The following is a 12796-nucleotide window of genomic DNA, read 5'->3' as shown; positions in this document are numbered from 1 at the left end:
GATTTAATAAAATTTTACTTATATAAATGCCTAAAATTGTGTTACAACTTACAATAAGTTGGCCGACATGAAATCAGCGTGATACTTGATACACAATGAAGAGCTTTTTTTTCACTCCATTTGTTTTCTACTTAAAAATCAAAATCAGCGTGACGAATGAAATGAGAAAATTTTACAATCCTTTCAGCAGGAAGGAACAAGACTATGAAGTCAAAATCATTCTATTGAATCAATATATTTAGAAACAGCATACCATTTATCTCTTAACGTAAATGAACAATACATCTAGAAAATAAAAGGGATCAAAGCCTTGACATCTTTGGGGAAGTTTGGGAATTTAGAGAGGTACCATTTCCTAGTGGCATAACTCCTACCCATCAAGTACAATGCAGTGCCAGCAGTAAATGAGAATGGATAAATTGTTTGAGAAATAAAACAAATTCCAACAAAAATCAAAATCTCAAAAAGGTAATGTGGGCAAATCACTAAGTTGAATAGACCCCCTTTAGGAATCTTGTAGACTTCGTCGTCTTTCTGCCTCAAATTTGCAAGGATGGTGTGGTGGTAAAAATTGCCAATGATACCTATAAAGAACAAGGCAACCCCTGCATACTTGAGATCCAGTGATGGTTCTGGCATTGTGTGTGATAAGTGTTGGTTGTAGATCATGGTTGCTGTTGAGATAAAGTAGCTAAGAGAAATGAGAATGGCCGAGTCCAGAAGCATTGCGCCGCTGTATTTGTGAATAAACAGAACCTGAATAACATAGATTGAAGTGAACACAAGTTAAAAGTGAACACGAATCTCAAAACAAAGGAGTGCAAATCTAAATTGTAGCAGTACCGCAGTAGGGATAAAATCTAATTTTGATACAGGGCTAACAGAGATTGAAGTAATTTCACTCATAATACTTTTTCTAATCAAAGAATTCACATAATTTTTTTATAATTGTATTGTTCTCAAATGTTTATGTACAACCTCTATGGGTACACCGTACATGAGGAGTGCTTCTAGAGAAAAATTGATATAGAATTTTCAAATATTAAATTTTTATTGATTTCGCCAGGAATTATAAACAACCTTTTCAACTAACCAACGCACTAAAAGGACACAACAGTAGAAAACTTAAAGTATCTGCAAATATTGAAAGAATTAGTACCTCATACACTCTCTTGAAGAAATGAATAGTAAGAGCTAAATCAACCAATAAAAACCTCAAGCCATCATTGGAGAAAAGACTCAAAGAGAAAAGACCAGCTAGAAATGCTGGTGTGTACAAAAACAGCATTCCAGTTCTGCTAGAAAGCTTAATCTCTTTGCCTTTTGTGACTGTCTTTTGAAAATTATTAACATTCCAGAACTTGGAGTATTGCATATGTTTTCCCTTTATTTCAGAAAAACCAGCATTTGCTAATGAACCAAAACTGATTACGGACATGGCTGTGATGAAAATAGATGGTGGGGGTGGAAATATAAAGTTGAACAACGAAGACATGATCTCAAAGTTGCTTTCTTCTACAGTGTGGTTGAAGATGAAGGGGGGATATAGGTGAAGTATTTATAGGAGAGATAAGGTTTGTTAGTTGTTGCCTTGTTGGTAGCTTCTTTTCTTTTTCATCCGGTCCAGGGACCAAAACTATAGATTTTGGCCTATAACTTTCTTTTGCATGTGTACATTTTGTTCGTTTATTTCGTAACGATTGGCTCACCATTACCATCCTCTAGTTTCTATTTCCTACTTCCTATACAAATTAGTTTGTTTGAAAGAGCATGGATTTAGAATACAGCTGCCCACTTCTACCAAGACTCGAGAAGCTGGTTTCAGAGTAAGAACTTTGACCCTTTCTAACCCCGCATGCGCATACGGAATATATTCTTGTAGTTATTTTGCCTCGATGCCTAAAAAATATCTAACAACAAATGTAAAATAGGAAAAACAAGGACCACCAATTTGAGGGGAGGAATGCATGCCACGCCCACTAGTTCACTACCATTGAGGCATTGACCCATGGCTTGGTAGCTCCGTGCAAATGACGGTTGTGAGGTACTCTTATTCTTACCTTTCAAGGCTACTCCATACTCCAGAATTTTTGGGTAGGGTCTAACTGTCTACAGGGGAAGCCCTGAGTTTTGGGGCCAAGGCGAGTTCCGAAATTGGGACCCATGTAAAAAAATAAAATAAAAATAAAAATAATATCACATCACACACTTTGAAGAGGAAAATAATCTAGTTGTTTTTTTTTCTCTCTTGCAATAACATTAAAAACATAAGCATAGTATTGTGGGTAATATATATTAACCTTAAAAAATAGAGTACGTAATTTTAAAAATAATCACAACTAAATGGTTTGTTAAATTGGTTATTACTTGGCTGACTTATTACATGTGGCAGAGAATACAGAGTTAATGAAACTTGGTGCCGCTAAGGGACCTCTTTTACGCCTAAAATATTGAGTATAATTGAAATGGGTTTTGAGTGGGATATAGAGACATAGTTGATAGTTGGATCTGGCAAGACTGGGGGCCCTATTTTGGGCCGAAAGCTTGGGAGCCCCAGCCCACCGCCTGTGTGGACTGTCGTCAAGGCTGGCACTGACTTTATAAGCCCAGCTTAAAACATAAAGGCCAAAATAGGCTACAGTAGTAGCAGGGCTGTCAATAGATTGGTTTGGGCCGGATTCTAAAAAATCCGAATTGGAAATGATAAGAAAATTAGAAACCCGAAATCGAACCGATCTAATAATATTATATTTCATCCGAAACCGAACCAAACCGATAAAATATATTACAAACCAAACCGACTCGAATTGAAAACTATAAATTAAAATCAATTAATTTCAAACACATAATTGATAAATATATAGAAAATTAATTATAAATATTACTAAAATGTCATCTTTATCAGTTTGGATTCATATCGGTTCGATGGAAAATAAATCCGAAACCAAATCAATATTTTATCGGTTCGGTTTCAAATCGGTAGAGAGCAAACCAAATTATCAAAACTCAAACCGTTTTTTATCGGTTTAGTTCGGGTCGGTTATTAAAACCCTTTGACAGCCCTAAGTAGTAGTACTATTCACTTATTCACTATTCACTATTCACTATTCAAGTATATTCAAACAGGGCAAATGAAAATTCCACAAATTGAAAGCAGAGGAGAGAAAGCAGTACCTCATAGATCCTCTTGAAGAAATGAATAGTAAGAGCTAAATCAACAAGTATAAACCTCAATCCATCATTATAGCAAAGACCCAGAGACAGAAATCCAGCTAGAAAAGCTGGAGTATACAAAACAAGCATCCCAGTTCTACTGGAAATCTTAATCTCCTTAGTTTTAATAACAGCTTTATGAGAGCTAATATTCCAAAATTTGGAGTATTGAAGATGGTTGCCAATAACTTCAGAGAAGCCAAAGTATGCTAATGAAGCAATACTGATTCCGTACATGGCTCTCATGAAGACTGATGGTGGAGATGGAATTAAAAAGTTATTAAACATCAAAGACATGGTTTATGAAATGTTTTCTTCTCTTCTTTAGTTGTGTACGCTGATCAGATGAGAGAAAATATGAGGTGGTATTTATATAGGACAGAGTTTCTTGGTTAGTATGAACATAATCAGGAGTGAAACAAGAACCAACCAAGCGTCCAGTGAAAAGGGGTCAACAGTTATCAAATTCCCACCATAAGATATGCTTCCTGATTTATCCCCAACCTTTAAAAAATAAAAGAAAAAAACTTAACCACTTACAAAATCTAGTTTTTGGTCTTAATTGTTGGGGAAAAAAAAATGAATAAAAAACTTGAAATGTTGAACTAGTGACACTTCTTTCAAACTAAAAAAGATAAAAAAAAATCTTTAACTAATGATGGAAAGAACTCCTATATATTTTACAATGAGATTTTTTTAATTCTTTTTCTTTTTATTTATTTCTATTTTTAGTGGGGACAAATCAAGAAGTTTGTTCTAAATAAGGAATTTGATAACTGTCAATCTCTTTTTAATAGACACGTGGCTGGTTCCTGTTTCGCTTGAAGCTCTTGGAGCAAATACCGCTGGGAGCAAAAAATCACTCCATAATCAGTTCACCCAGGGCCTAAAATCCGAAGTTTGGTCTGAAAACTAATTTGTGCTCGTTGAAAGACTTAGAGAGGCAGCCTGTTGCCTCCCTACTCCCTAGACACCTTTTGTCTTTTTTCTGTTTTCTTTTTAATACAATTTAATTTACCCAGCAAAAAAATTAAAATGGGTTTTCTTATAAAAAGAATATGATATATGTGCTAGTGTTTTTTTTTTTTTTTTTGGTCAACCTTTTTGTAGGGCTCACATTGTGAATTCTTATGTTGCTTTCTCTCACGTTGTTCACCCTTCATCCAAAATACTAAACAAAATTTTTAAATAGTAAATACCTACCTCAAGACTCAAGAGTAATTTGAGGTGTTTGTGTTGTAAATTATTATTCAAATTTGAAAATTGTAACCCCCATCAAATATAATCGACAAATTAAGGATTGTAGACCGTTCGTTTTCACAATTTTTGATATTAAACTTGGCAAGTTTAGAAAATATTGATTTTTTTTATTTTTTGTGACAATGTTTAGAATGCTTAAGAGATTATATCTACAAAAAATTAGGCTAATTTAAAACTTATAAATGTCCTAACGATTTTGAATTTGTTTACATGTTTTTTTAACGTGTCACTAGAACCCCCCTCCCATTTCATATATGACTAAGAGTTAAGACTAGCTGACCTATTTAATTACATTTACCTGCACGAAACCATAAAAGCATCGAAAATATACTTATATACGAAACGTTGGGGTTTCTCAAACACCCGTCAAGATTTTGACTTCAGTATTTTGGTTGGAAAAGGAAAACAATGATCCCAAGGCCACTAATCATTTTTCAGTTAAGTTTAGGGGGTGTTTGGATCTTATTTATTTATTGTCAATAAATGTTTATTAGTGAAAAACCATTTTTTGAAAAAACAAGTACGTTTTGGTATCTATTTTTCTAAAAAATAGTTTTTCTCCTAAAAACATTTATTGGTCCAAAAAAGGTGTTTTATGATAATTAGGTAAAACTAGTTTTTTGAGACAAAAAATTGTTTTTTTGGGGTTTTTCATGTAGAAGGCAAATATAATACCTGGGCTGTCAACGGGCCGGACCTGAACATGACACACCTAGGTCCAGGCCCGGCCCAAATCATATTTGATATTTTGAGTCTAAGCCTGACCTATGTCCTGGGCAAGTTCGGATTCAGGCCAGGCCTAGGTCCATTATTAGCAATACATGGAAACTATTATTTTTGTCTAAAATTTAATCAAATTTGTAAGTGGCAAGAATCAAACCCACATCTCCTATGTGGCAAACACAATACTAACTAATATAACTTCTAATTTTCTATGTCAACTTTCAGTAAATATAATAGATATATTAATAATATTAAATATAAAACATATAAAACTATTATAGATTTCGGGCCGGGCTATTATCGGATCGAACATAGGTATGTCCAGACCTGTCCCAATAATCTTATCGGTTCAGATTCAATCGGACTTCGGGCTTGTCCCGGCCCATATTTCGGATCGGGCCATTATCGGATCGAACATAGGTATGTCCAGACCTGGCCCAATAATCTTATCGGTTCAAATTCAATCGGATTTCGGGCTTGTCCCGGCCCATTGACAGTCTAGGGTTGTCAATAGGTTTCAATAACCCAATAACCAATTCGAACCAAACCGATAAAAAATGGTTTGAGTTTTGGTGACTCGAAACCAAACCGGACTAATAAGATGACATTTTAGTAATATTTATGATTAATTTTGTATATGTTTATCAATTGTGTGGCTGAAATTAATTGATTTAATTTAGGATTTAATTGATTTTATAGTTTTCGATTCAGATCGGTTCGGTTTCAATTTATAATATATTTTATCGATTTGGTTTCGGGTTCTCAATTTTCTTATCTGTTTGGTTCGGTTTCGGGTTCCCAATTTTCTTATCGGTTTAGGTTAAGATTTTCCTGAATCTGTCCCAAACCGATCCATTGAGCCTACTCGGATGTATTAGTATCAAAAACTATCAAATGCCACTTATGCTTGATGTCCAAAGTCCAAACCCAACTCGAAACATGACCCTGAATTCTAAATCCGGAGCCTAAGCCCATACGTCCATACTGAAAGCCCATACCGAGCGCCCAACCTAAACCGCTAAACTCTGCCAAAGCCCAACCGAAGAAAAAACACAAGAAAATGAAGTTGCGACTTCTTAAAATTTGTGTGAACTTCTTGATGCCTGAATTTTTCTGCTCACTGGTGGTTGCGCTCATATGATGTATCAGCGTCACAATAACATTCATTTATCTTTATAATCAATAAAATCATTCATTAAGCTTTAAGCCCATGATTCTCTTATGGACATCAGTACATCACTTTGGTGTCCTTTACTGTTTCTAAACCTTTATAAGCCACACATGTTTCCATGTCACACAGTCTATGGATCAGTTGGATGCATCTGACCTGTGGTCTAAGACAAAACATTTAGGAAATCCAGTTACAAATATATGTAATTTGATAGAATTCCAGTAATCCGATGGCAAATGTTTAACTAATTAAAAGATTTGATCCATTACAAGAAGTCTTTTGGACTTGAATCTTACGTGAGCTTCAGGTGCCATGCGACCAATCTATCGTGGATTAGGCCGGCCGGCGGCCAAGGGCACCATTGCACAATGAAGTCAAAAGTGAAGAGAACTGAGGATATGATGCCAGAAACCTTAACGTCATTAAGGGTGGAGCAGTTGGGATTTGCGGAGACAAGTCTTGATGCGCTTATTACCCACAAAAAAAAATGAGATGAGAAAGATCTACTTACAAAAGCTAGAAATCTTGAAAATATGTGCACTATTGGTCTATTGTAAATGCACATATTTTTTTGTATGTGGGTGATCTTTTATGTGATTTTTTACTCTTATTTCGCTTAGGAATCGTTTTTTTAAAGAGAAAATGGGGCATCAGAACAAATAGTCGATTAACTCTAGGGAAGGACTCTGCATCCCTTCGGTATATAGCATTTTTGCTAACATTCCAAAGAGGTTGAAGCACTTTCCAACTAGGGCAGGGAACCGGTCGGGTTCGGGTCGGATATCCGAATCCGAATAATACTGAAATCTCTAATCCAAACCTGATTGGATAACACTAAAAATTTAAAAAAAAAACCTAAAAATTATATCCGAACCCAAACCTGAATCCGAAAGACCCGAATTCAAACCCGACCTAAATAAATAAATGGATATGAAAATCGACTCGAACCTAAACTATTCGGATTCCAGTCGGGTCAAATTCGGGTCAAACCCGACCCGATTCCATGCCCCATTTTCAACCATCTAAATCCCCTATATACTAAGCTGTGATCCAATATAAGATGATATTCTGGTATCAAGAGGATAGGAGGTACAAAACTAGAGCTAACTATTAACTTAGTGATCTAACTTGTCGACTTTTTTCAATTTGGTGAGTGAATATTTTTTTTCATTCGATTTGACATGTACTTTCAATTTGTTTTTGATTTGGTGATTCCGTTTATTTCAATTTATCATATGTTAAACTTTTTCATATGTGGCATTGAATTTTTGTTTTTTTAATGACCAAGAATAATACTGGTTTTATGATAAATCTCCCTGCCCGGTAAAAAGTTTCTTAAAAACCCCCCCAAAACGGACAAACCCATAAAATCCCCCTGTTTTTAGAAAAAAATTACAAAGACAAAAATACCCCTGTACTATCTTCTTCTTTCCTCCCTTTTCAACAAGAGAATTCCAAATTTTTTTCTACTTGTATAGAAATCACTTGAACATAATACAAAATGAAAGAAGATTAACATCATATTATGATAAAATTAAATGAGAAAAGTGGTAGATAGATGTGACATGGAAGGTTGTAGATATGTGACATTTGAAAATCTTGTTCCAATCATGATTTCGAGATGCAAAAATAAAAAAAACAAACTTCCACATATCTATAAAAAACCAATTTCGCATAGCAAAATAATTTTACAGAAATTTTTTGGTATGCAAATTTATTTTTACATAATGATGTTTCTCTGCAAATTCCATCACTATGTAAATATGTTTTTACATAGAAATTTCACTATGCAAATTTGTTTTTATGTAGTGATTGTTCTATGCGAATTTATTTTTACATAGTGATTTTATATGAAAATTTATTTTTACATATTGATTTTCCTATTTTTCTTCTTCATCTATTCTGAACAAATTGGCTCCCGTCACTACGTAAAATTGTTTTTGCATACAAATTTGAGTATACAAATTTATTTTTACATAGTGATTTTTCCATACAAATCCAATCACTATGTAATTTTGTTTTTGCATAGAAATTCCACTATGCAAATTTATTTTTACATAGTGAATTTAATTCTTGCATAAATAAATTTACATAGTTAATTCCCATTCACAGCACTGAAAAAGAAAAACCCATCGCAAGAGCATCAAATTCTTATAAGAACTAAAGAACAAAAAGTCAATTACAAAAAAAATGGAGTCATGCATAATTGCATATCCAACACCACCAGTTGAAAAAGCAGAAATTGCACAAATTTATATATAAATATCACAAACCCATACAAAATTGAATTAAAAAGAAATTAAAAGAAGATTCCTCCTCTAATTTAAATTTTCCTTCAAAAAATAAGTTAAAACAATGGATTCATCGATTCAAGCTCAAATCTTTCAACGTTTAAAACTCCTCTCTAGCTCAAAACAAATCTAATTTCAGATTTAAAAGAAGCTAATTTCAGACAACATTTATCAAAATCTAACGATATCGAACTTGATTGAAAGAGAATCCAAGAAAATCGCAAGTTGAAGGAAAAAACATGGAATGCAAATGGAGTTTTCTCCAAAGGGTAAAAGAGGAAGGGAACAAATTAGAAAAATGAGAAAGAGACCGTGATTTCTTTCCTAATCTAAAAAACATGGAGGTTATTTGGATAGCGCATGAATAATAGGGAGGTTATGTGGGATAGGTCGAATAAGAGGAGTTTACATGTAACCGGATTGGAATGAGGGGGCTCAGGTCCATTTCTTGAAGAATAATGACATTGGCTGGTGTTATTGGTGTAAACCAAATTGCCCGACGTGGAGACATGAATTATTTGTTTTGAAATAACTAAATTGCCCAACCCCCAATCTTAAAATTTGATGAAGGTAAGCAGGTGTCTTCTTCTTCCCCAATTTAGTTGCAGAAGAACTGTTACACCACTGTAATTAGAGGTCCATTTATATATTTTGATGTGAATCAATTAACTTTTAACATTCAATTAGGGTTGCATTGTTTTTTAATTTGGGTCCCCCTTTTCACTGGAACAATAAATTTCTCTCATTTCAGCCATGAGATATTGGAGCTACGGCTCTTCACCACCACCAACACTTGACAGTGCGCAATTCAACCACCGCAACACCACATCAATTCGAAATATCACCACCGCCACCACCATCTCTACCCATCACAAAATCACTATCAAACAATCATTTTTTCTCATCATTAGAAATACTGCCACGAACCCATCTTCCGTTATAAACAGGAGTTTTCTTTTTCTTTTTCTCATTGTTTCTCATTCCAGCTTCTTAATAGTCCATGATATTAGCCGGCCGTCAAACCTATTATTTGGGTCTGAGCACGCGCCAGCAAACGAGGTGGTGTGTTCATATTTTTCAAGTGATCATTGCTACGTATGAAAAAAAATAATAATAACCGTACCATTGCCTTGTTTCAAAATAATTGATGTCTGTCAATTTGATTTTAACATAATCACCAAATCGAATAAAATTGAAAGCACAGGTCAAATTGAATGAAAAAAAAAGTTACTCACCAAATCCAAAAAAGTCGACAAGTTGGAATACTAAGTGAATAGTTAGGTACAAAACTATTACATCCATGAGGTCCACTTCATTTCTTGAGAAGGACAAAGTTAGTTTTATCTCGATATTCAGAACATTCGCCCAAAGGAAAGAGGGGACCAGTATTTACAAATGCATGTGACATAACTCGGTCATTTAGCATTATAGCAAGATGACGTACTATACAACCTCCCCAATCAAGAACACATGATGGGAGAAAAAGGCTTGGGGCATATGCGATCCATGATGATCACGAAAGCCATGATCAACTCAGAATCATAACCAGGCTGTATAACAAGGCTAAATACATCATCACTTAATAAAACTGATGTGTTTACTTTCTTTCTAGATATCTCAGCTGCCACTTCTCCTTTTGGGCCAATTATTCTACAACTTCTTCTTCTAAACGAACCTTCAATTCTAAATTCGGATGGTCCTACATGGTTTATAGACCCTCCCATGAAGACTTCCGCAGCTTCATTATTTCTTTGAAGCCTTGACTTTCTTCTCATTGAGAAGATTGGTGTTCTTGAACTTTTCCTGCGTGTAACTTCTCCTTTGAATCCTTCCCATTGGAATTGCATGCTTAAAATCTGTAGGAGATAATGAATATATAACATCAGTAAACAATATTTGAGATGCGCTATATGCATATGCATGTTTCATATACTTTTTTTCTAGTAGGAAATACATGCATATGTTTAACTAGCTAGCCAAGTATAGTAGTGTAGCTACACCTTTTCTTCTTGTATGTTTTATGCATTAAAATAGTTTAAGTTTTCTAAACAGAACTCATTCCTGAACCATTGTATTACCTGTGGTTTAAGAGTTAGGATGACATTCCCTGCACCATCCATAAGAACAATCCCTCCCATCAGACACCTATTCTTCCTAGAGTAATTGTCCACTCGAAAAACCAATTTCCCCTCACCATTAAAAACGGTAAATCCATCTGTCCCTTGAAAAGACATGCTTGATCTCTTCCACACTGTCAACACTCTTGGTATAGCATCATCAATAATTTCATTTAATGAATCAGAATCACTGCTAGTACTCCTCGCCGGATAGATCTTTGACATAATTTATTAGTAAGTATATTAACCGAAACTCGATGGTAAAAGATTGAATAACTCAAAGCTTTTCAGTTTAAGCTGTTTAGGAATGAAAAAGAGCAAAAAGTGCTAAAAACTTGAATATTTAAGTTGAAAGTTCATTGCCAAAACCAATGTGAGTAGAAAGTTGAGAAGAAGAGAGAGGTGAGCTTGGCTTTTTATGCTTGAACTTTTCACTTTAGAGGACGTGGAAAGAAGGGCCAATGTCTAGGATATTTTGGATTCTTTCTAAGTAGTTTAATGGTCCATACGTGTGTCTTTAAAGTTTAAACCTTTATGATTCACTTGCTGACTTAGTTTTCTAAAAACAAGCCAAACCATTGTCTATACTTTTAGTTAAACTGGCTTCATGAGGGGAACACAGGAAGTTATCATATGGCATGGTTGTTGGTTCACCGCCTCACACAATTTGTGCTTAAAGTTACCGTGGTTTTTATTTAATACAAATTCCGGCCCCATGGTGTTCTCTTTAACAAGAAAAATCATGCTTATAGGGATACAAAAAGTGTGTATGTGGAGGAAATTAGGGAAATCATCATTCAGTTTCTCTATTTTTGAAACTATTAAAGATTTATATATTTACATATATATGACCCAAAAACTTTAAACTGCGTTCATTGAATCCAGTTACTTTTCTTTCTTTCTTGGTTCAGCGTCAGTCGATGGGTTAGATAAAATATTAGGGGAATGTTAATAAAGTGGATATAGTTTGTAGACAACAACTGAGCTAGCTGAAAGTTGAGAGTTGAGAGTTGAGACTGACCGGGCGAATGTTCAACAGAAACTGTGTAATTTCTTAGTTAAGTTTTTTGGTTGAGTTAGCTCATTATCAAATTTAATTTGGTTCCAAATTGTTAACTAATAAACGTTTGAACTTTTAACCAACTTGAATTTTTGGTCTGCTGTTGTGCAGAGATGAATACAGTACATGTACGCTAGAGGTGGTAATTAGGAGAACACTCAGCTCCAAAGACCGTAGGGACAAACTTTGTTCATTGATACATATGTATATATCTAATTGGTTTGATTTGCAAAATGAAAGATAAAGAGCACTTTTTCAACTACCACAAATATACTTATCAAATCCTTATCAAATCCTATGGCCAAACATTTTCAAATATCACGATTTCCTCATTAGAAAGGCAACTGAGCAGTCAGCCAGTGATTGAGCACACTCTGACAGTCTGACTCTTCTCTTATCATTTCCACTATTATGTAAGTCGGGAACTATTTAGCGGTGATATAATAACAGCCGTTAATCACATAGCCACATAATTTAGTTTGGTAAGTGGGAGAAATATGGAATAAATATACAGGTCTGCCGAACCCCCTCAAGGTGTTTCTAAAAAAAAGGTGGGAGAATATGGAAACAGAGTGGAAATTGCATGTGGTGATGGAGGTTTCCTTTATCCACTCAAATCCTATTAGGTGAATGAAGGAGAGTTAATTAATGGACCAATCCAGTTTAGCATCCCCCGATTTGTGTCACTTACCACTTATTAATCACATTCCCTAGTGGGATCATATATTCTTAGTTGACATTCTTAGAGGTCACTGTCTAGGATAAACTACAAGAAAAAAAACAAATTAGCCAGATTAGTGTTAACTGTTAAGCACATTAATTTGGACTCATTGTTTTTCTTAATTGCTGAAAATTGATATGAGAAGGAGCTATATCCGTCCTGTTGTGATGATTATCTATTGGATCCGTACTAATCAAGCATCGTCATACTGCTAGAATATTTTCCATTAATAAGATTACT

The 12796-nt window shown here is 34.6% G+C and overlaps 2 protein-coding genes across 3 annotated transcripts; both read right to left on the bottom strand.

Moving 5' to 3' along the window:
* Positions 1-205: 205 nt before the first annotated feature.
* LOC147483779 (3-oxo-5-alpha-steroid 4-dehydrogenase family protein) lies at positions 206-3714 on the bottom strand. Of its 2 annotated transcripts, none has more exons than XM_086576644.1 (2): positions 3175-3714; positions 206-756 (listed from the first exon to the last, which is right to left on the bottom strand). In XM_086576644.1, exons 1-2 carry the CDS (start codon positions 3508-3510, stop codon positions 286-288), a joined length of 807 nt encoding a protein of 268 aa, XP_086432770.1. In that variant the 5' UTR covers positions 3511-3714; the 3' UTR covers positions 206-285. The 2 variants fall into 2 exon arrangements, with proteins under 2 accessions (XP_086432770.1, XP_086432771.1); XM_086576645.1 differs by lacking the exon at positions 3175-3714 and adding an exon at positions 1160-1988.
* Positions 3715-9973: 6259 nt separating this feature from the next.
* LOC147483778 (protein LURP-one-related 5-like) lies at positions 9974-11148 on the bottom strand. The gene is made up of 2 exons (XM_086580792.1): positions 10737-11148; positions 9974-10514 (listed from the first exon to the last, which is right to left on the bottom strand). Exons 1-2 carry the CDS (start codon positions 10998-11000, stop codon positions 10119-10121), a joined length of 660 nt encoding a protein of 219 aa, XP_086436918.1. The 5' UTR covers positions 11001-11148; the 3' UTR covers positions 9974-10118.
* Positions 11149-12796: the final 1648 nt, after the last annotated feature.

Source organism: Coptis chinensis, chromosome 8 (assembly GCF_015680905.1).
Source record: "Coptis chinensis isolate HL-2020 chromosome 8, ASM1568090v1, whole genome shotgun sequence".
Taxonomy (NCBI): domain Eukaryota; kingdom Viridiplantae; phylum Streptophyta; class Magnoliopsida; order Ranunculales; family Ranunculaceae; genus Coptis; species Coptis chinensis.
Note: the sequence above shows the minus strand (reverse complement) of the source record. Positions and strands in the feature narration are given on the sequence as shown.

Coding starts and splice junctions, on each gene's coding strand:
- LOC147483779 (XM_086576644.1), bottom strand. CDS start 3,510: ATGTCTTTGATGTTTAATAACTTTTTAATTCCATCTCCACCATCAGTC. Junction 757..3,174: donor TCTTCAAGAGGATCTATGAG/GTACTGCTTTCT, acceptor TATGTTATTCAG/GTTCTGTTTATTCACAAATA.
- LOC147483778 (XM_086580792.1), bottom strand. CDS start 11,000: ATGTCAAAGATCTATCCGGCGAGGAGTACTAGCAGTGATTCTGATTCA. Junction 10,515..10,736: donor TCCTAACTCTTAAACCACAG/GTAATACAATGG, acceptor TATCTCCTACAG/ATTTTAAGCATGCAATTCCA.